The sequence below is a fragment of the Peromyscus eremicus genome, chromosome 3 (assembly GCF_949786415.1).
Source record: "Peromyscus eremicus chromosome 3, PerEre_H2_v1, whole genome shotgun sequence".
Classification (NCBI taxonomy): domain Eukaryota; kingdom Metazoa; phylum Chordata; class Mammalia; order Rodentia; family Cricetidae; genus Peromyscus; species Peromyscus eremicus.
Window position 1 is genome coordinate 142406728 of NC_081418.1, and position 25162 is coordinate 142431889.

Genomic DNA, 25162 nt, shown 5'->3' on the forward strand with positions numbered 1-25162 from the left:
ACTCAAGTCTAGCTCCAGAAAATTATTATCTAAGCTATTTTACTTATTTTTATTGTACTATAATTAAACCTTTCAAGTCAGCTAACCAAAGTCCTGCATTGGCACAATATGTTCATAATATAAAACTAGAAATTCACAAACAAAACATACTGCATAAAAAGAAAGATTTAATCCTCAAGACACAGCACTTTTCAGAGTTGTGCAATTAGTAAGTGTTCTAGACAAAATGAATAAATTGTTATTTCGGTCAAACAAACATTTAAGACAATAAATCTTCGGGGGGGGGGCACGGACACATAAGCTACTGAAGAGAACAATTCAACTGTAGGTTCACTGGGTGACCTCATGATCTCTGGCAAGGACAACTGTAGAATCAGTGTCTGTTGTACAAGAACCAGTCCTGACCTAAAGTGCTGTAAATTCAAGACAAGTTTTATTTTTAAATTGAGTACAAGATGAAAGTGACTAATTCATATTTTAGAACATCATACCGACTAGCTGACCTAAATCATCCATTTTCTCCTTTCATTTTCCTTGTTTTTCTTGAAGATCTGGGACTGAATTCAGGGCGTGCAAACACTAGGAAAGTGTTCTCTCTACCACCGTGTTACACCCCAACTCCACGTGCCAACTAATTAAAACCTGAAATCTCAGGGGACGCGGCGGCTCGGAAACAGAGCCCTTGCTAACACTCATAAGGGCCTGTCTTCAGTCTCCAGCACTAATAGATATGCACACAAACTAATGCAGGGTTTTGCCTGGGGAAGTGACACACAGGTTTGTAGCACCATACTCCAGGGACTGAGAAAAGACCTATGGTAAGACCTGCCTCATCAATCAATAAACACTAAAGTCATACAAAGTGTGTTTTCTGTCCAAACTGGAATTCATCAAGAAACTAAAAACCAGGACTGGAGAGATGGCTCACCAGTTAAGAGCACTTACTGCTCTTACAAAGGACCTGGGTTCAGTTTCCAGAACTCCATGTTGACTCATAACCATCCAGGTCCTGGGGATCAGTCACCCTCCTCTGACTTCAAAAGGCACCAAGCACACACAACGCACATACAATACATTCAGGAAAACACACACAAAATAAATAAATATTTTATAAAAAAAAATACAAATGGATAAAGAACCAAAAAATTATTTTTCTTTCTCAATTTTTCATTTTCTAAATTTTTCCTCATTTTCTTCTTTTAAGCAGTGTGTCATGAGGCAGGTAGTTCATAGCTATAATCCTAGCACTTTAGAGGTTGAGGCAGATATACTACCACAAATCTGAGGCCTGTGTGGACAAACATACGGAGTGAGAACAAACTCAAAAAAAAAGTAAACAGTCAAAGAAGAAATCACAAGATCAGTTAAATGTTGAACTAAAACAAAATACAAATATGATGCTTAAAAATTTATGAATACCCAAAAGCAGTATAAATTTATAGACTATAAATGCCTCAATTGCAAGACAGATAGCAAATTAATCTCCTTTTAACCTGCCTCAGCCTGAAGACACTAGAGAAGAGCACACTAAGACAAAAAGCAGCATGGGAAGATAGGGACACAAAAAGTTGATTCTTTGAAAAGATTAACAAAATTGCAACCTGTTAGCTATACTGGCAAAGAAAAAAATAATAAAGACACAAACTGTGAAACTGAAAGACACCATGCCTGAAAGGGGAAGATCATCAACTTAAAAAAAAAAAAATCAAAAAACGTAATTACAAGGAGCAATCATAAACATCTTTGTGCCAACAAATAAGTCAAATAAGTCAACTTACAGGAAATGGAAACATTCTTAGAAAGAAACCAATTACTAATATAGATTCATGGAGAAGGTCAACAGAGCTGCATAAACATACTAAGCCATTTAAAGAACCCCTAAGAAATAGCCAGGCCCAGACAGTGTCACAGATTAAATCTACAATAATAAATAATAATAAATCTTAGTAATAATAATTAATCTTACAATAGATAGATATGATAGACAGACAGACAAACTTGATAACACACTGAGAGAATATAAAGGGAAAGGAGACATTTCCCAACTCATTCTTAAAGGCTGGTTCTAAATTAGTAACAAAATCACAAAGGTATCAGAAAAAACAAACTACATATTAATATCTTCATGAATAAGGACATAAAAATCATCAACAGAACATCTAAAAAGAATTATAAACCATCACTAAGTAGAATTTATCCAAGAAATACATACAAGCTTGGTTCAACAATTAAAAGACCAATTTACAATGTTTATTTTAAAACAAGACACATACACAATTATTTCTATAGATATAAAATAAACAGGCAAGATCCATAAATCATGATTTAAAATTAAGTCAATAAACTAAGAACAAAAGAAAACTTCCTTCACCTGAAGAAAGCACTTTACAAAAAATTCTACACCACACATTTGCTAATCTGGCAATAAGTGCTAATTCTGGAGGAGCAGGAGTTGTCTTCTACTCTACATGTAGCCAATGCAACCAAGCAAAAGAGCACCCCACCCAGATGGCAAAGGGAAGCAGTAAATGGCATTATTCACAGATGACATGATTCTGTACACAGAATATACTTAGTTTTTTTTTTTAAACCAATCTTCCCAAACCTAGTGAATTCAACAACAAGATTGTAAGATAAATGATTCATAAACAAAAATAGTTTGCACTTCTATCAAAAATAAATATTCTAACCTTGTCACTAAAAATAATGGCTAGGAGTAAAGTATTTGCCTGCCATGTGTGAGCTCCTTGGTTCAATCTCGAGCACCACCCAAGTAAGTAAAAAAGGGTTGTCAAAATGGCTCAATGGTGAAGGTGCTTACTAGGCAAGCCTGGCAACCTGAGTTTGGTCTTATAACTCACATAAAAGTGAAGGAGAGAACTGATTCCCAAAAGTCATCCTCTGATCGCCCCACACATATAAAAAAATAAAATCCATTAAAAAATAATTCATTTCTTTAAAAATAAATAACAGCATAGAGGGCTAAGGACACACAGTTCAGGGACACAGAATTGCCTAGCATGCATAAGGTCCTAGATTCAATCCCAGCCCCTAGTATGTAGTGAGGCCCTGGATTCAATCTCCAGCACTATAAGTGAAATAATTATACTGTATGAAATAATTATGCTGTAATACATAAATACATAACATTGAATTACTTTTTATGGTACACATTCAAAATACTATGGGGGATACATTTTATAAAGGAATTTAAGAGCTATTCTACAGACAGCAAGAAATTAAAATGGATCATACATCTCATCTAAATGTAAGCATTAAACTAAATAAAACTCTTGGGAGTTTCTCTCATAGAAGAAAATATTTACCATTTTGTGTCACAAAAAGATTCCCAGGAGCACCAAAAGCAAAAGTAACAAAAGTAAAAACAGATAAATTGCATCTAATACAAATTTTAGTATTTGTTTCAAAATATGCCATCAAGAAAATGAAGACACAAGCTGCAGCGACAGAAACGTTCCTAAATCCTACATCCAATAACAAAGTTTGTTCTACATCAAAAAAGAAAATGCTCTTATAATTCAGTAACAGAACTAATGAGTAAACCATTACTAAAACTGACAGAGTGGGGACTATCACGACGGCTCAACAGGTAAGGCACACTTGCGGCCAAGTCCTGATGATCACTGGGGCCCACATGGTAGAAAGAAGGAACTGACTCTTATCCTCTGACCTCCAAATGCCAACCGTGGCATGTGCTTCCCCTGCATAAGAAATTTTTGATTGACAGAATGCTTTAAAATAATATCTAACTGATATTTCATTAAGAAAATCTAAGCCAAAAATTGGGACCCAAAAGATTACAAATTGGCCAGAAGCAAGGAAAGTTAGTAAGGTCCATAGGAGAAATGAAAGAAAATACACAAAGGAACCAAAAACCAGAGCAAACTCAATACTTGAGTTCTTTTTTTCCCAATTGTTATTTTTCTCCTGATTGTAAATGGAATAAATATGCACTCTCTACAAAAATTTAGAAACATAAAAATATAAAGGTTATTTTTCTAATCCTGTATTATATGCATGCATATATATATATATATATATATATATATATATATATATATATATATATATATATATATATATATATATATATATATAAAACCTAAATTTGTAAATACACACCAATACAAGCAATCTCAATTATCAGTGAATGGAAAAACTAGGTTTTGTTTTTAAAATAGGTAAGACATAATAGGGTAATGAATAAACCAATGAGATTTGGATTAACAATGTGGTAAAACCAGGTAACATTAAATTACAGCCCACAGCAGGCGAAGTTAAGTAAGCATGAGCAACTAGCAAGCATGTATGTAGCACTCGGGAGGCTTCAGTCAGAGAATGAGACCCTGCTCAGACAACAAAAAATGTACAAAGCATTATGTAAAGTCCACGCAAAAGCCAAGTGCAAAGAGCATTTCCTACATCCTACTCATCGAGTTTCAAGAGGAATATATAGCAGGTCTCCCAGTCTGTTGTACCTTTACGGTTTGTTTGCTCCCCAAAAATTGTTACATGGAAAGATCCTTCTAGCTTTTGTTTATCTGGAAATTTTCACTTTCTTACTCACTTTTGAAGTTTGATAGATACAGCATTCTAAGTTTATTTTATTTTTTTCTTTTAGTGCTTTGAATACTGACCAACTGCCTTTTGGTCTCCATAGTTTAAAATTTCTGCCTAGTCGACTTCCCTTGTATTTAGTAAGTCACCTCTCTTTTTACTTTTAACATTTTATATCTTTGGCTTTCCTAAATTTGCTTATAATTTGTCTTAGAATATGTTCCTCTTGCATGAAGTTCAATGGCTTTTCAAACACTGGCACTCCTGCCTTTCTTCAAATCTGAGGGTTTCCAGCAATGGTTTCTTCAGACATTTCTCCTTTTCCTTTCTTCTTCTTTTCGTTCTGGTATCCGGACAGTGAACACACTAGTCCATGCAATGGTATCCCACACAGTCTTTCTTCTTTCTGGTCCTCAGATCTGATACTGTTCCTTGTCCTGTCTCAAGTTTCCTGTTCTGTCTGGTTTTTTGTTTTTTTTTTTTTTCTTTTCTCTTGTTTGCTCAAATTTAAAGGCAGCAGCTGCCTTTAAATTCCCTAGTAAAATTTTCACCTCAGGAATTCTTCATTTCAGTTACAGAAGTTTCTTTCTGCTTTTTTTTATTTCAAATTTGTTCCTGTAGGTCTTTCAGTGTTACTGAGACACTTTGAAAGTCTCTGTCTACTGAGAACATAAAACTGTATTTTTTTTTCTCCTTTTAACGTCTACCAAACTTTCTGTTATTCACTCTTATGCCACTGATCATTTAAGGTAGATTTTGTTTTTGTTCAGTTCTTTGTTATTCCTTTACCTAAAATGATTTTTCTTTTGTTTACAATTTTTTTCTGAGTTTTAATAATCTTATTTCAGAACTTTTCTAATGTTACATTTTCCTTTACATGATATATTGGTTTCTCATTAACTTTTGGTCATATTTAAACAAAGGTGTGCCCTCTTCTATGGTGAAGTTTTCTGGAATGCTGTGTGTATATATGTGTGTGTATGTGTGTGTGCCTGCATGTGTGTATGTGTGTGTATTCTGTTCCTTATTTTTTCCTTTGCAGTAACTTTAAATGGCATTTCATCTAATACTTTTTTGATTCTCCTTTGTCAAATTATTTTCTATGAGCTTTTAAAAAGAATGCAATATTTAAGACAGCTTTCTAACTTCACAAACTGCATCCCCCCCTTGTTCCTGTGATGCTCAAAACTATGACAGCTTAGTCTGAGAACCACCAGCTGTCCTCTTCCCACCCCTTCTGAAAACTCTTCTTTCCTCTGCTTCAGTTCTTCCTGTTCTATTGTCTCTTTCTGTGCAATTGTGAATCAGTTCTCCTATGCAATTTATTTCCATTCAATGTGGTGCCCTAACTTGAGTAAGAACTCTGACATTACCATATCCAAAGAGTCCACTGGTGTAAGCTGCAAACTCCACCTGTCCTTGTGCACACACTACACCTGCCAGATATTTGAGCAAGCAGCCATTCATGCTCTGTATTTCCTGTCAATTGTTTTTAAGGGGTAGGGAGGGGTTTGAGACAGGGTCTCTACGTAGCCCTGGCTGTCCTGGAACTCGGTTCTGTAGATCAGGCTGGCCTTGAACTCAGAAATCTGTCTGTCAATCTTAACACGTACCACATCCTACCGTCCCTCAGAGTTGAGGTTCTTCTGGAGCTTCCCTACTTTCAAGTACTATGAAATAACATGTCACCTCCCTGCTCACCCCTGCACAGACAGTGATGTCATGTCACCTCCCTGCTCACCCCTGCATAGACAGTGATGTCATGTCACCTCCCTGCTCACCCCTGCATAGACAGTGATGTCATGTCACCTCCCTGCTCACCCCTGCACAGTGATGTCATGTCACCTCCCTGCTCACCCCTGCATAGACAATGATGTCATGTTACATCTCTGCTGGCCTCAAATTCAGAGATCCAACTGCCTCTGCATCCTGAGTGCGAGGATTAAAGGTGTGCACCCAAGCAGCCAGGACTTTTTTTTAAACAAAGCCTCACTAAGTCTGCATGTTCAAAATGTTATGACAACACATGAGAAATATAACTACATGGGAGTGAGGAAGTTGAGCATGTTTGTGCACATGTGTGCATGCGTGTGTTTAGAGGCCAAAGCTCAACGTTGGATTTCTCCCTCTATCACTCTTTGGTTGACACAATGAACCTTTCTTAAATTAAAAAAAAAAAAAAGGAGAAAGGCACAGCAGGCTGGAGATGACTTGGCAGTAAGAGAACTTGCTGAGCAGTCATATTAAATGGAGTTCAGATCCCAGAACTCATGTAATAAGAGAGGTGTCCTACAAAAGTGCCTGTGACTCTAGTTTGGAGGGATCCAAAGTCACCCCTGGCCTCCACACCCCAGGCATGCACACACATACGTGCATATACACTCATGCAGTCCAATATGTAAAATTAAATTTTAAAACAAGGCAATCTTACCGATTTGTTCCATCCAGGTTTGATTTATGGATGAAATTAAGTTTTGCATCTGCCCAATAAAGCTTCCGCTCCTCATAATCCAGAGTCAGTCCATTTGGCCAGTAAATTTCAGTGTTTATTATAACCAAGCGACTTGAACCATCCATTCCAGCACGTTCTATCTTTGGCACTTCTCCCCAGTCAGTCCAGTACATGAACCTAAAAATCATTAAAAAGAAACATTAAAGCCATGACATAAATAACCATAAAATATTTGTAATTACTACTATTGCATAAAGCTCTCTCAGAAACAACAAACTGAAAATAAACCCTAAAAATCTTTTTTTCCACATTTCAGTAATCTACTACTTGAAACCAACGTACAGATGTGCCCGATACAGACAAGGAACAGCAGGAATGCAAAACCAGAAGTCAGAGTTTATTTGCAAGAAGAACATTTACACTGTCCCAAAGTACATCCCACAGATTACTTAGTAACAAGGAGAAGATGTTAACTACAGAGAAAGAAAGTCTAAATGACAATACCGAAAACAAGCTATGTCAACATCATTAATAAGAGACAGGACTGACATGATAAACCTCTCACTGTGGGGTACTGAAAACAACAAAGCACGGTTTGTGTAGTTTTATTTCCTATTCCCACTCATCCCCCAGAATGCCTAGTCTCACTGTACATAAAAGAGCTCAAATTGAGGGACACTATAAAACTGGCCTCTTGACTATACTGTGTGGTGATATTTTGTTCCCCAAAATATTGTACACCCTAATAAACTTATCTGGAGTCAGAGAACAGAACAGCCACTAGATATAGAGGCCAGAAAATGGTGGCACACACGCCTTTAATCCTAGTGTGAGTTCAAAGCCACAATGGAACAGCCAGGCATGGTGACACATGCCTTTAATCCCAGGAAGTGATGGCAGGAAGCAGAAAGGTATATAAGGCGTGAGGACCAGGAACTAGAGCCTGGTTAAGCTTTTAGGCTTTTAGAAGCAGTTCAGCTGAGATCCATTTGGATGAGGACTCAGAGGCTTCCAGTCTGAAGAAACAGGATCAGCTGAGGGACTGGTGAGGCGAGGTGGCTATGGCTTGTTCTGTTTCTCTGATCTTCCAGCGTTCACCCCAATACCTGGCTTCAGGTTTGATTTTATTAATAAAACCTTTAAGATTTGTGCTACAATACTGACAAAATGAAAGTCACAGAAAGGCTAATAAGGAGCCAATCCAGACTAGAGGGAACCAAGCATGATAACTAAATCTAATGTTCTCATTACAGAAGGAAAAATAATTTTCCTTGATATAAAGGAAAACTGGGCTATGCATCAATTAACAGAACATCTTTTAAGAAAGTTAATGAAGATACTACAAACCATAAATGACGAGGCATTCAGGCTAGGAAGTAAAGACACTTGTGACAAAGTGTAGCAACCTGAGTTCTAGCCCCAGAATCCACACGGTAGAAAGTAAACTCCCATAAACCATCTCTGAACCCCACAGGAGGCCTACAGTATTTGTATACAGCACACACATAGACAAAATGTTTACATTTAGGCAGTCAATAAACATGTGAAAACCCCAATGGGATTCAAGTATGGAAACGTGACAGCAACTGCCTGGGCTTGCATCCACGGCATTGTCGCTCTTGCATACGGTGCCTCATCCAAAGGAACGGTGAGAAGGAAACGTCAGGAAGCACCTGACTTACAGACACCAACTCCAACAAGCTCGGGAAACAGTCACTGTTCCTTACCAGATGTCAAACAAGAAAACTCAGAAAATTCATTTTTGCTCAGTCACACAGCTAGCAAATGGAGAAGAGACATTCAAACAAAACTCTCTCTGATTCTAAAGCCGATGCTCATGCCATAACCTTAGTGTTTAAGGACTAGAAAGCAAGGAGATTCTTCCTAAATGAAGGGTGATGATTGGACGCTGTCTAGACTGAGTAAGAGAAGGACTAGCTCACACAAGATAAAGTTATACAGGAAGGCAGGCAGGCCATGTTTCCCTTAAAGGTTTTTATTCTAAGAGCAACATGAAGGCACTTGGAGACTTCTACAATGGTTGGCAGTCATTTCATCAGATATACACACAGCTAATTTGGACTTGAAAACAGAAGTAACTGTAATTTTTTTTTTTTAAGTTTTGGCAAGGATGTGGTAAGGGGGAGATATAAAATGGTGTGGCCACTTTAATAAACCCCACAATGCAGGGATTTTTTTTTTAATATGTTAAACCTGGATTTGTCAGATAACCCAGCAATTTCTCTGCCCAAGAAATAGGAAATACTACATTCATATAGACTTATACATGAACACTTATATCAGTATTACTAGTAATAGGAAAAAGCAGAAATCTTCCAAATCTTTCATTAATAAATGAAATAAAACAAAATTTACTACCTTCATACAATAGAATAATAAATAATAAAAAAATGAAACAAAACTACATACTTGATTCATGGATGAGTATGTGATAGACTTCAAAAATACTATCATAAAGTGAAAGAAGTCAGAGAAATTACATGTTGTCAGATTCCATTTGAATCAATAGTCCATTAAAAGCAAATACACAGGGTACAGAAAACTAGCAGCTGCCTGGGGCAGTGAGAGCAAGAACCTCTGCCAGGTAATAGGAATGCTCTAAACCTCTGAGGCTGTCAGTTAATGGAAACTGGGGAACTGTGAAAGTGGGGTAGATGGGGAGGCAGCATTTTACAGAATTTATTCTCCCAAAGAGCAGACCCAGTAAGGCCAAGGGGAATACTGCAATTATCCCATACAAGAGTAACAGACCCACTCTGTACAGACAATGGTAGGTTACACTTTACAAACTAAATTCAAGCCAAAATATTTAAAAGGACCTTGTCAAATCTTCTGAAGATTTTAATAATCCTTATTAATGTCACAGGACATAGGTATCAAAAGTATACTGTGAAAACAGAGAAAAGCGTTTGCGATGCTATCTAACTAATCCCAGCAAATATCTATAGTACATGCAACTGGTAGCAGATGGAAGACAAAAAGTTCATCTTTTTGAGAAAAAAGCAATGGGGTGGAGATGAAAGCAAGGCAACAGCAGACATGAGGGATGGCTTCTGCAGGTCCCCAGGCAGAAAGCCATGTCTTTAAAGGAGGGGGCTGACCTGGTAGTATGGGTACGGCATTGGAGAGACTAGAGAGCTGCCATTTTCAGTGGCAAGTGTACAATTTACAGTTACAAATCTTTTAATCATGAAGCACTTACCAGGAAAGACAGTGTGGCACAATGCCTCAGAGAACAGAAGCTCTGCCACTTCCTACAGTGACCTTGAGTAAATTAGTCACCTCTGTCCCTCAAGTTCTTCCTCTACAACATGAAGATTAAAAACAGACTTGCCAAAAAAAAAAAAAAAAAAAACAGACTTGCCTCACAAAGCTCAGAGGCCCTCCTTGCACTCTGCTGGTTTCTCACTTCAGGAGCAAAGGGCAAGGTCATTAGCATAACCTAGCTCTGACCTCTCTACCAGTGTCTTCAGCTTCCACACATTCATGGGTCACTCTATCATGATGTGGCCATTTCCCTCTACATATCACCATTCTCACAGTTTAACTCCAATAGAGCAATACTTCCTCCCAAAATTTGATCAATGATCCTTTATAAACTTAAGAGTATCTTACACTCTTAGAATTTATGTTAACTAATTAATGTTTAGGATTTATTGCCTCTGACACATTTAAGTTTAATACATTTTTCTGAATAAGAAAAGGTAAAAAAAAAAATGATTTTTTTCCATTTCTTGAAGTAATGGAAGTATTGCTTTTTCTGAGGTTTATGACTTCCTATACAATGATTCTTTAAAGATTTTATTTTTAGGGGTACGAGTGACTACAGCTGTGTGTGGGCATGTGCATATGAATCAAGGAACCAAAGGCCAGAGGCATCTAATCCCCTGGAGTTGGAGTTACAGGAAGCTGCAACCCATCTAGCATGGATGCTGGGAACCAAACCTGGATCCTCTGCAAGAATGGTATGTGCTCTTAACCACTGAGACATCTCCTCAGCACCCCTACATGTTGATTCTTAATAATCTACTGATTATTCTGAAAGATTTAGCAAAAAAAAAAAAAAAGTAGCATTTAAAGAATGAGTTGGCTGAGGTGGTAAGCAGAAATTCACAGTAAATTTGAGGGGTGGCTGTGGCAGGACTTCATTACAGTTTGACATGCTAACTTACAATCTGAGTGTTCACTGTTCCAAAGCCACACATTAGTAAAGATCTTAACGCTATTCTTGCTTCTAGATCTATTCTTCATATATTTCAGACAAGCAGTTAATCCCACCAGACATAAAGACACTGAGTTGAGCCTCACAGGAAGAACATTCAAGGAAGAGGGACCACACACTAGGGCACAGATACATGTAATAAGGAACTCCAGAGCATAGATTCTATTACTACTGCAGCATAAAACTGAAGGGCTGAGAGAAAGACACAGAAGTGGTCAAATCACCAACAAAACTTTATGTAAGAAATCAGATGCTTAATTTTGATTCTTTTTAATTATGGGGGGGGGCGCATGTGGTTTAAAACAGGGTCTCTTGTTCACTGTCGCACATGCTAGGCGCTAGGCTAGTTGGCCTGGGAGCTTCCTGTTTCTGCCATCCACAGCATCTTACAGGTTGTGCTACCAGTTCAGCTTGACATGGCTTCGAGGAATCCAAACTCGAGTCATGTTTGCATGGCAAGCACTTTACCCACTGAGAAGACATCTCTCCAGCCCCAACTTGTCTTATGAAGGCATTGAGAAACCATTAATGAATTTGGCTGATTTGTCCCCGGGAGGTACATTTTATATATATCACTGAATTCTATTTTAAAGAATGAAGAAATGATGGGAGAGTTAATGAAACAATGGCAGCTGAACAATAGAAATATTCATTTACACAAAGCCTACCTTTCCAGACCCATCTTTGAATGTTTCCTACCTTCGATCCTCATGATAAGATGAACAAATGTTTCTCTCTCACTGGTGGCTTCTTGTGGTGGACCATTAACAAAGACTGAAGCACAGCTCAGCCAAAAGCGCAGGCGAGTCCTACTGGCCTTGTCCTGCCTGACCCTACTCTAAACATGTGAGTAAATATTCTTCCCAAAAGTACATCATACAGCTTCTCACATCTATATCTTAACATACACTATCATATGCCATCCTAATTTAAAACGCTAGCAAGCACATTTAATGATTCAAGAGTTGCAGTTAGAACAGTAATTTCTACCATGACAGTCATGGTACTGTCAATAAATAATCACAATTTAAAACAGAATACGTGAGGCAGCTATTGTAGGAACTAAATACAGGAGGCATAAGCTTACAGGAGATACTGATATTTCTGTCTGACTTGAGCTTTTTTTGGGGGGGAAGGTATGCTGTCACAACTTCTGTGTATTCCTGTGTGCCTTGGTATGTCCAGAGAACAGTTTTCTTTAAGTCATCCACCACCTCTGGCTCTCACAATCTTTCTAACTGTCCAAATCTTAAATTCACATGAATAATGGTAATGCATGACCTTATCTATGTGATAGATCTGCTGCTAGTCTAACTTAGGAAATTTTTTTTTAAAGTATCTAAGCTTTGATTTTGTAATCTGCCTAAGTAGGAGGCAGAAATTTATATGCTTTAATTTTTCCTTAATAATTTAATAAAGCAAAGGAACCAAGTAGATTATTCCTAAGATCTGATTTATTTACAAGTTTTTTTTTATTTTTGTCATCTCCTTTTATATTCACTATCATATCTCAATCATTCTTCTAACATTAGAAAGGGGAAAATACAAGCAAGAATCAAACTGTAGCAAAGACATCCACAAACCTGAGACACATTCATTTTCACTCACAAAGTGCTGTCACAGATACTTGGCACTGGGGGGCGGGGAGGGGCAACCTAGCATTTAAACTACTTCCCTGTGTACTTAAGGAACCCTTCAACTTATGAGATACAGCCACATCTTGAAAGTGCAGAAACAGAACACCAGCTATTTGCTTTCCAATCCCCCCCTGCAATCAGTACATGTGCACAAGCCCCAATCTTGCCAATCAGATAGATCAACGTCAACTTTCAGTTGGGATGGCAAATATCTGTAACTCTAGAATTTAGGCAGAGTTTCTAGGGCCTGGAGCTGGAGGTGAGCCTGGGCCAAACAGACCTGCCTCAAAAAGAGAAAGAAATGAAGTGTAAAGAGAAGATGGAGAGGAGGAGGAAGCAGCAGAAAACATCACAAACAATTCATTCCAGTGAGGCTGTAGGCCACTTGCATTCATTAATCCTCCTTCAACCAATTTCAAAAGGGAGTCTACAGTTGATTTAGGGGTCCGTGTCATCTCACATCAGCACACTAACAGACGGGCATACTGCTAACAGTACTGCCTACACAGCCAGCTATGGGTGTGATCTGTAGCATTGTTCCTATATAGAGAGTCCAAGCCAAGTTCTATTGCTTAAAAAATTATTTAAGTAACCCAACAGCTTTTTACCTACAATCTTTTGGTGACTAAACTAAAAAGATTTCTTTAGATTAAAACTATGAATGATAACACACACTCTTAGACCCAAAGCCATCCCAAAAATCCCTTTAGAGCTTCCTGCTTCTAACAAAGGGCACTTCAACATCCCACTCTCTTCCCACAATCATGGCCAAGGGCAACACTAGTGGCAAGGCAGCAGCCTGACCTCTCTGCTGTGCAGGTGTCAAGGTAGTGCATTGATGTCAACTGATAAGGGAGCAAATGACAGATCAAAAGGCCACCATAGCATTAAGATGACACGTACATGACCATGACCAGTGAAATAATGGAGTTGAGAGAAACCCCAAATGAGCAGTTAGCATCACCCATACATTCATAACAAGTGTTGCCAGTTAGGCAAATCTAATGCTCACCAGCATTTTGGGAGGCTTCGGGATAGCTATGAGATAATGAAAACTAAGATTTTCTAAGTTCTCTTTGGTATGTTTCCTCCCTGGCTCCTGATACACAAAACAGTAAGATCAAAGCAAGAAAGCACCTGCTGCGGGAATTTTCATCCTTGGCAACTGAGAACAACCTAAGAAATTTACTAAAAACAGCACTGATCTGGATTCTTCCACCAGATCTTCTGAGTTAGTTGGTTTGAGGTGGAATCAATGTATTTCTGTTGCTGCTGTTGTTAGAGTACAAAGTACTACGTTAGTACTACAAAGTACTATGTTTCACTGGGGCATTTTCATGCACAGCTTGTTTTTGTTGATCCTCTTCCCCGCCCCCACTCTGAACCCTTACATCCACAGCAGTCCTCCACTGTCTCCATGGGTTTTATTACCCCACCTCCCTCAAAACCTCTTTTCTCCCTCTGTCATTTCATGACCTATACCTACACTCATACCCACATAGATGCACATACGTACATACATAAAAAGCTAAAATCCACATATAAGAGAGAACATGTGGTTCTTGTCTTTTAAGTCTTGGTTTCCTCATTTAATAATTTCCAGATACATCTATTTTCCTGCAAATTTCATAATTTCATTTTTCCTTATGGCTGAATAAAATTCCATTAAGTCTCAAACAGCTGCTGGAGAGATGACTCAGTGGGTAGAGCACTTGCCATATAAGCTCTGGGGGGGCAGCTCCCACATTTATTTACCCCAAGGACTCTTGAGGAGTGAAGGATAAGAGACTTAGATAGAAATATAGAGGAGGGAGACAGTTAGAAACACAGGACAGCCTTGGGAGGTCCTGGGTCAAAACTCACCAGCCCCTTCTATCTCTCCTAAAGGGCTCTTAAAGAAATGCCAAGGGGTGGAGCAAAAGACCTCCTCCCAGCATAGCCAAGTGCAGACCATCCCAAATACCTGGTGACCATACACATGGTCAAGTCATCCCCTAATGTAGCCTTGCTGTGTAAAGCAAGCTCAGATCTCACTAGGAAGCTTTTGTGGGCTCCCACATTAAGGCTAACCATCTTGGTTTAGATCCCATATAAAAAAAAGCAGGATGCAGCAGGGCACACATCTGTCATCCCAGCACAGTACCAATGGGAGGGAGAGACAGAAAAATCACTAGAAGCTTGGGAAGCCAGGTATATGCAACTGTGTACAACAGAGACCCTGTCTCAATACATGGAAGGTGAGGACAGACACAGGTGCACAGGTGCACACATGCATGTACACAGAGAGAGAGACAGACAAATACAGAGACAGACAGACAAAGTCCCAGACAGGCAGACAAATATGGTGGTGTACACCTGTATTTACAAGCAAGACTCTGTCTCAAAATAAACTGGAAGTAAAAAAACTTCCCAAGGAATTCTAATATATTCAGACAGGGCTTAGAACCAGTGAAGCAGAATGTGATTTTTTTCTCAACACCTGTTTATCCATCATGCTCTGTTTTTATACTGGTGATGTAATGTGTTTAACTCATTAACCAGCTGACTCAAAACATTAGCTCAGGTGACCCAAAAGCTCTGCAAGTCCATACATGGTAGCAAAGCACAAAATAAATCCCCCACACACAACTACCTCCCATTTCTTTGGAGCATCTGAGAATGGGACTTTAAAACTTCACAATGACCACTTAAACTTAACTGAAAATATTTGGGGTTTAAAAAAATGGATTGTAGTGGGTAGCTGTTCCAGCTTTGACCTGGAAGTACTACCCCCAGTTAGGCTTCTGGTAACTGTCACGCCTACCTATGACCTGCCCCTGAGGCGGGGCCAAGATGGGAGCCCTTAAGACCTGAGATGGGATGTGCCAGCTCTCTTGGTTCCTGGTAATCCCGGATGCCGGGTGGTAGACCGAGCAGAGTTCTCCAGAGAACACCGCTGGACTGCACTTCACCTCTCCTGAATCCTGTAACCAACCCCTTTACTTTTTGTAAATTACCCCAAAATAAACTTCCCTTTTAACTACGTGAGTTGCCTTAATAAATCCCCCAATAATGGATCTCAAATTTCCCCAATAACCTTTCAAGACTTTTAGTACCTAATTTTCATATATATATATTTTATTTTGCTAATTCATCCAATATATTATAGTTTGTCTTTACTAATAAGATTAGTGTGACAAATATTCTTTTAAAAGTTTTTCATCTTCAGCCAAATACATTGCTGCAGTCATCAAAAACATACACAACTTACTGCATACAGGCTCTCTGACACCGCGCTGCTGTGACACTAGTTAACCACCTTGGGCTGCATGAAAAGTGTGGAGAAGATCATAAAAATGAGTGTCTTTAATCACTGTGAAATTTGTCTACTTCTTAATAAGTCCAGTAGAGCAAGAGACTAATTCTTGGACCTGGAGAGATGGCTTACCAGTTAAGAGCACTTGGCTGCTCTTCCAGAAGACCTGGGTTCAATTCCCAGCATTCACATGGTGACTCACAACTCTTTGTAGCTCCAGTCCCAGGGCAGAGGGAACCAGGTAACAGACAAGCATGTGTTGCACAAACATACTTGCAAAACACGCAACACAAAGAAAAACAAATAACAATATTTTTGTAAGAAATCAATTCTTACAAGTCACTAACAACCTAAACTGTACTACTCAAGAAAGCAACTGAAGTGGGTGTGTTGATACCAACCTACAACCCCAAGGAGAAGGACTACGAGTTTGAGGCCAGCCTGTGCTACATAGAAACCTCATTCTTAAAAAAGAAAGAAAGAAAGAAAGAAAGAAAGAAAGAAAGAAAGAAAGAAAGAAAGAAAGAAAGAAAGAAAGAAAGAAAGAAAGAAAAGCAGGTTTGAATGTTTAGATATGTGTTACAATAGGAATATTCATAGCAGTCAGGAAGTTATTAAGGGCCCATGGAGAGGGGCTCTCAAGAGAGGGAAAATACACTGATATAAAAAGCTAAAAGGGAATTATGGGGGCTGGAGAGATGGCTCGGAGGTTAAGAGAACTAATTGCCTGCTCTAGCAGAGGACCAGGGTTCAATTCCCAGCACCCACACAGCAGCTCACAACCATCTGTAAGTCAATCCCAGGGATCTGACACCTAGGCAAAACACTCACACACATAAAAATAAAATTTTAAAGGGGACTTACAGAACAGGAAAGGATAAATTGTGGTGAGGAAGAGAAGGGTAGGGTAGAAGAGGAAAAATGGGAAGGATAAATAACACTAAAAACTTTTCTTTTAAAGGTCATATGGAAACTACTACTGTGTAAGTTCTTAAAATATATTTATACACACACATCAGATAAGTAAAAATGGAGTTACCTTATAACAGAGCAGCAATGCCCCTACCAGAAACCATAAGGCTAACAAAGAAAAGGCCCAGTCCCAGGAATGAGTTACTTCCTCTGGAATTATTAGCCAATGAGGTCCCTAAAGACCTCCAAACATTATAGGCTATTGCCAGCTCCTTGTTACCCTCCAAGAGTTGATGATAAGACCCTATTGCTTAGGACAGTGCATACTCAAATCATAGAATATGAAGAAATCAAGCTGGTACTCACCCAGAAACAGCATCCCTATTGGCTAGCTTTCCTAGTGTTGGAAGGTACTATGCATGCTACCAGAGGAGAAACAAATCATCAGTATTACGCAGGTATAAACCCTGTAAACTATAAGAACAAGTTGTTATGCCTAACAAGACATGATGGCTGGTGTAACAGTGACACAGAAGTTATGGGAGTAACCAACCACTTTCTACTAGGATTTATGGCCCACTCCACAAAATGAAATCCATACCTAGCACCATTATCAGGCCAAGAACCTGTGGCTAGGCAAATCACAGACCCTAGAAGAAAACCTACAATTATTATCCAGCTAAATGAACATAGTATTAAACTAACCCTAATGACCTATCATTATATTTCATCATCTACGAGGTTATGACTCCAGCCAATGGAGGGTGGGGAGGAAGCACAGTCACCACCTGAGTTAGAATAAAAGCCAAGTGAACTTTCTCTCCAGAACTCTCTCTCTCTAGTCTGGTTTAGAACTCCTTTTTGCAAAAATTGCCTTGCTGAGCTACATCTGCTTTGTTCATGTGCTCCTTTGTGCAACAATGAAACTATTGTTTCTAACAGTGTCATAATCAAGTAATATTGTCACCTTAATCTGACTTTCTTAATCAGTATTAGACTAGCTTGCCAATTTCCTAATTAAATTATGCTGAGTGTCTGTTTAAGACTGAAAGTGTTAATCAGCATGGGAGAATTAGCATATCGATTACTACATCTTCCAGTCCACCATTACAGTGTATCTTAGTTTATTTAGGTCCGAGTTGACTTCTTAAGCTCCTCCTTTGCAGTTTCCAGCAGAGATTTGCATGTTTCATAGTTACTTTTACACTTAAGTATTCCACGTTTTATTGTAAATTACATTGTTTAACATTTTAACTTTCAGTTGTCCCTTGCTACTGCACGTGTGCATGCATGAGGGATGGGTGCACATGGGCCACAGCTCAAGTGCACAGTGTAGGTCACGGGACAACTTTGTGGAGCTGGTCCTCTCCTTCCATCCTTACATGAGTTCCAGGTGTCAAAGTCTGGTAACCAGATCTGTGCAGCAGGTGCTTTTACTCAGTCTCACCAGCCCTGTAACCGCTTTGCATACAATTTTACAATCTGTGATCTTGCTCAACTCACTGATTAAAACTAGTGACCACTTTCAGTGTTCTTTAAGGTTTGTGTTTATTTAAGTGTCTGTGTGTGTGTGCATGTGGGCACAAGTGTTCAAGGAGTCCAGGAGAAGACATCAGATCTCTTGAAACTGGAGTTACAGTTAACTGTGAGTCACCCAACATGTGTGTTGGGAATGGAATTCTGATTCTCTGCATGAGCAGCAGAAGTTTTAATACATAATTATACTTACAACTAGAGGTAATATTTCCCAATCTGTGCTTCTTCCCCTTTCCTCTTCTTCCTCCCTTCGTCTCCTTGTAGAATGGACATCCTTTGTAATTCAGTTTGTGCTAATCTTTTTCCCATTGCAATATATTACTGATTAAAATCTGCTCTTACAACAATAATGTGTAGGTTTATCTTTGACAGAATATAATTGTATGCAGCTGTTTATAATGCTGGAACTGAAGGGTAAATTTTACTGTATATAAATTAAATTATTTTAAATTTTTTAAAATCTGCAAAAAACAAATAGCTTTCAAACCACCAACAATGATTCACCTTGTCGATAAGTTAGGTTAAAAAAAAGGTCACATGAATCACATGATCATCTAAAATGCTGAAAAGTCATAAGCATTACTTTCAGAATTTTTGTTTCTAGGACGACTTAAATGCATACACCTCTCAGAGACAAGCAATTACCAGCAATCTGACCACACCATGTTTTTGCATGGCTCCATAAGCTAAAATGATCTCTACATATTTTAAGAGTTGAAAAACAAACTCCAGAAAGAAAAAAGAAAAGCACTGGAACAAGAACCGCATGTGGCCTGCCAAACCTTACGTTATTTACTAATTGCGCCTTTATAGAAAACATCTGCTATCCCTCTCTAAACTATGTTACTCAAAGTGTGGTCCTTGAGCCACTGGGCTCAGGAAAATCTCAAGCTCCACCTGAATAAAGAATCATTAACAACACAGAATAAAACTCATGATGCTCTGTCAGAAACTGCACAATCAGTACATAATATGAAGAAATTTATATAAAACTCTAAAAAACACTAAGGAATATTTCCAGATACCTATAAAGCAATTGGCAAATTGCTCATCGATCAATTCAGAAAAAACATCAATTAAATCTCCATATGTGATACTACTTTATGAACCCAAAATTACACACAAGAGTCCAACATCAAATAAAGTATTTAAAATCATCCTCCCAGACAATTTGGTAATTTCACATGCCAACAGCGAAGAAAAATAATGAAAAGACACTCTTAAGATTTTTTTCAGAAGTGTCTATTTCAATCAAGCCCTCACTTTGCCAGGATGGGGGTACCTTGAATTTTCACATCACAAGCCTTTTTATCAGTGCCTCAGAGAACAGCCTGTGAGTGACCAGATAAGTCCTGCCACAAAACACATGTTTAATTAAAAAGCAGGTACATATGCTAATTATGTAGACATTCTAGAACGCTTTTTTTTTTTAAAGAACAATAAAGGAAAGAACTTTGCATTTATATTTAACAAAATTATAAATACCACAATATATTAAAGCCAGTCTGTGGTCATGTTTACATCAGCACAAATCTCTCATGCTGGAAACATTCAGCAATATGGTTAATATACAACATACCTAAGCCTAGGATTTTCTGCCTCCCCCAACCTCTCCATCCTTTGTCCCTGAGATATGACAAATTCTACAGTATTTCTTAAATCAGTGGTTCTCAACCTTCTTAATGCTGTTTAATACAGCTCCTTATGTTGTGATGACCCCCAACCATAAAACCATTTTTGTTTCTACTTCATAACTATAATTTTGCTACTGTTATGAATCACAACCCACAGGTTGAGAACCATTGTCTTAAATAAAATACTCAAAGTATTGACAATAATATATTTTTCTATTCCCATCTTAATTCTGATCAATGTGTTTTAATTCCAAGGTAAAGGCTTTGAGATTAATGAAATAATGTGTAAAAGGTATACTCTTCCTATATTAAACTAAACAGTAAGAGCACTTACAGCTCTTGCAGAAGACCTAGGTTCTGTTCCCAACGCCCACCCACATGATGGCTCACAAACTCCAGTTCCAGGAACCTGGAAGCCCTCTTCTGAATTTCACTGGCACCAGACACACACATGGTGGACATGTATAGATGCAAGCATAACACTCATAAAAATAAATCTTCTTTTAAAAGGGTAAATAAATCTTTTTTTTAAGGCAGTGTAAGGAAGGAAATATGTTAACTTTTATTTAGAGATGGGTTTCTGGAATGGAAAGCATCAGAAGACTACAAGACCTTAGTATGCAGAATAAATTCTCGGGAGGGCAGAACACTCTCAAGATGAAATGCCACTCTCCCCAGCCATCTAGAACTTAACTTGGCTGACACTCATCATCTTATTTTGAACTCAGAAGTGAAAACTAATTGGTGGGCACAGATTAAGGATTAGGTTTGGTTGGTTTTTTGTTTTTTGTTTTTTTTAATTGCAGTGAACCTCTCTTAGGGAGCTATGGATACCTAGAAGTCTAATAAAGTTGCTAAATTCAACTAGTTAGGATTATATTCTGTAGGTTTTTATCAATACATTCAAAAGTAAGATTAGGGAAGCACTCAGTAGGTTTTGATAAATTATCTCCCATGGGTTCTCAAAAACCTGGCCACAGTCTCGTACAGGAGAAATCTCTTTTCATCAGCAATTATTAACTCTTGAGTGATGTAGCATACTTGTCTCCTAATTTATTTTGGCTTCAATGGCTTCTACTCTAGCTCTGAATAAGAGTATCAGCATATTTAATTGATATTAAAGAATTAAGGATGTGTGGTTACAGCCCTACTTTGTAACAGTATGCACATCTGCTATCTATCAAAGCTCACAAAAACTAATGCTAGGTTGTCATAAGCTGTTGATTAGTGTCCCTATGAATACAATTTCATTGCTGTATCTGGCCTGACACGCATTTGTAATACTTTCTGAAAAAAAAAAAATGTTAAGTGGAGTAAAGGACAGAAGACAGGCTTCATTTCAACAAAGAGGGAATTAAAGTTAATACATACTGAGTTTTGTTTTGGTTTTTCTAGACAGGGTTTCTCTGTGTAGCCTTGGCTGTCCTGGAACTCACTCTGTAGACCAAGCTGGCCTCGAACTCACAGAGATCCATCTGCCTCTGCTTCCCAAGTGCTGGGATTAAAGGCATGTGCTACCACTGCCTGGCTCATATTGAGTTTTTTTTTTTTTTTTCTTTTTCGAGATAGGGTTTCTCTGTGTAGCTTTGGGGCCAGTGCTGCAACTCCTGGAACTATCTCTATTGACCAGGCGGGCCTCGAACTCACAGAGATCCACCTGCCTCTGCCTCCCGAGTGCTGGGATTAATGGCATACTCCACCACAGCTTCACATTGAGTTTTTAAGACATCAAAAACTGTTATGCCAAGAAAGTAAAAATATCTCAAACTACAAATTAGACACAAGCTACTTTATACAAATTTTTTTTTTTTTTTTTTGATTTTCGAGACAGGGTTTCTCTGTGTAGCTTTGCGCCTTTCCTGGAACTCACTTGGTAGCCCAGGCTGGCCTCAAACTCACAGAGATCCGCCTGGCTCTGCCTCCCGAGTGCTGGGATTAAAGGCGTGCGTCACCACTGCCCGGCTACTTTATACAAATTTTTATTGAATTATAAGCATATATTTTCTATGCTTAGGTAAGGAAAAAATGCTAATTTTCAAAATCTTCATAAATCCTTATTTTGGTATATACATTCAATCTGAATCTAGCTTTCCAAAATAAAAATATTCAGAAATTTTTGGTTGCAATAAATCTAAATTGATAAGAGAATATTTGCCCTTCACAAGATATAATTACACAAAAAGGTAACATCAAAATTGAGCTATAAAACCCAAGTGAACCATATCTATGCTAAGTCACAATTCACTTTATGACCCTTAAGTTACCTTTTTAACCTACCTATAAAAGTCATTAACATACACATTAATAAGAATCTTAAAACATATAGTGATCTGTTATGATACTGTAGGAACATCCATCCTCCATTTGTTGAAAACAAACTGCACACTCAAGCTTTGCATGTTTCACTGTTCATAAGAATTCATCAAGTCCAACTACCTTAATAGGCAATATACAGACTGTGTTGGCAGTATAGTGGTGAGCATAGCTGCCTTTTGATATACAAAATATAAAAGTCAGAATTTCTGGTTCTAGTAATTTGGTAACCAGTTAACCAGGAAAACCCCCTTTTAAAAAATACCTAAAACTACAACGTTTTGCTTGATTTGTACAGATACACAAAATAAAATATATAAACACTTCTTTCAGCACAGAGCTAGAATATCAAGAAAGGAGTGATCTGTAGAGACCAAGCATGACAGAATAAAAAGACAGAACTTGCAAGACTGGGTGAACAGCAACCCTAGAGGGTTTTCAGGTCTCAGAAACTAAAGGGCTTCTATGTTAGTGGCAAAGAGAGAAAGAAGACAAACCCTGGAACACAACAAGCCTGTGTTAAGATTTCTGCACAAAGCACTCAAGGAACAACTCAACAGAACAATTTGCCGACCCGCAGAGAAAGCAAAGAAGTTCTGCTGTCTTGGCTTAACCCACTAAAAATGTGGTAAACGAAAAATGCACCGAATACTGTGTAGCCAGAGTGCCTTCACAAAGGTTTAGGGTTTGAATTTATCATATACACTATAGGAACTCCCAACTCCAAAATTAAATACAGAACCAGGCATAATAGTGCTTGGACTTAGGAGGTTGAGGCAGGAGGATGGCTACAAATTAAGAGGACAATGTGTGCTACACTATGAGACCCTGTATTCCCAGCAGGATCCTGAAGTTTAAGACTAGCCTGAACCACAGAATAAGACCCTGTCTCAAACAAACCAAACTGTTGGGGAATATTATTTTTAAGGTGTGTTAGGTTTTCTTTTGCATTTGTATAACTCTGTGAAGCTGTGTTACTGTGCCTGTTTAAAACACCTGATGGTCTAATAAAGATCTGAACGGCCAATAGCAAGGCAAGAGAAAGGATAGGCAGGGCTGGCAGGCAGAGAGAATATATAGGAGAAATTTGGGAGGAGAGAAAAATGAGAGAGAAAGGGAGAGGATGCTAGAGGCCAGGCCCCCAGCCCCCCAGTCACCCAGCAAGGGAATAAGAGTGAAAGAAAGATATACAGAAGTAAGAAAAGGAAAAAGCCCAGAGGCAAAAGATTGATAGGAAAATTTAAGAAAAGCTGGCTAGAAACAAGCCAAGCTAAGGCTGGGCATTTATAAGTAACAATAAGACTCTGTATATGATTTATTTGGGAGCTGGGTGGCGGGTCCCCCAAAAGAGTAAACCCCACTAACATTTTGGCACACCAACATAGTGCTGGAATTTCCGTAGAGCCTGAGAAAACTTAAAAAAAAAAAAAAATGGCTCCTTTAAGCATTTCTGCTTGCTGGTGAGCCCTTGAGCAGCTAGTGCGTTAAGCAGGAACAAAAACATTAAGTAAAAATGCCTGCCACAGTGCAAGCATTTTAGAGCTCTAGGAAGATTTGATGCAGTTCTCAGTCACAAACTTCCAACCAGGCCGTGAGCTTTAGGCTTGGCTTTCATGACCGGAGAAGTGGGCAGAGCCAGCCAAGAGAGCCAGGAAGAGGATCCAGGTGTAGGTTAGCAGTTTAAAGGTTAGCTCACACAGTCAAAAAGAGGACAAAAGATACACAGTAAAAGAGGTCCAGATGGAAAAAAAACTCTAAACAGATTCCAGTGTGTTTTACAATGTGCAAAGGCTTAAGAAAGAATGAATATGGGTATAGACAGTCGTAGAAGGAAATAATAGTATAAAATAAAGTCTTTAAAGGGAGAATAAAAGTAATATAAAAGAAAAAGCCACATAAAGATGGGAAACACACAGGAAGTCTGGATCCTGTATAGTATTGTGTTGATTTTGAATTTTTTTTTTTTATTGTTAACAAGCAAACAGCTGCTGCTAAGAGACATGAGGTTGTAAGCACTGCAAAGTTGAACCAACCTAGATACTTTAGGGTCCCCAAAAGAATCAAAGAACAGAAACAAACACCACCACCAAACTAAGTATCTTATTCTTTACCATCACAAAATGTCTTTCTTTATACTAAGAATGCAATTTTAAAGCATAAGCTATGAGTTAGGAATGTAGCTTGGAGTAAAGGGCTTACCTAGCACTCCAGGGGCCCCAGTTTCAATCTGACAAATTGGCAGCAAAAAAAAAAAAAAAAAAAGCAAACAAAAAGATCATACTACAAAGAAAGCTTTCACTAGAAAACAATGGTCTGGAAAATATTATGCTATATAAAAAAGTCACTTAGTATCACAAATACTCCCTTTCAATATTCCCTTAATAAAAGCGTGCTTAAAATATGGGAACAAGCCGGGCGGTGGAGGCGCACGCCTTTAATCCCAGCACTCGGGAGGCAGAGGCAGGCTGATCTCTGTGAGTTTAAGGCCAGCCTGGTCTACAGAGTGAGTTCCAGGTCAGCCAGGGCTACACAGAGAAACCCTGTCTCCAAAAACCAAAAAAA

The 25162-nt window shown here is 38.4% G+C and overlaps 1 protein-coding gene across 1 annotated transcript in view; it reads right to left on the bottom strand.

Annotated features, from left to right (window-relative positions):
- Positions 1 to 25162, bottom strand: part of Lrp6 (LDL receptor related protein 6) — a 133346-nt gene that overhangs the window by 74543 nt on the left and 33641 nt on the right. The window contains exon 3 of the mRNA XM_059258701.1: positions 7010 to 7207. Coding sequence (XP_059114684.1) covers positions 7010 to 7207 — 198 coding nt within the window. The remainder of the gene's footprint in view (positions 1 to 7009; positions 7208 to 25162) is intronic.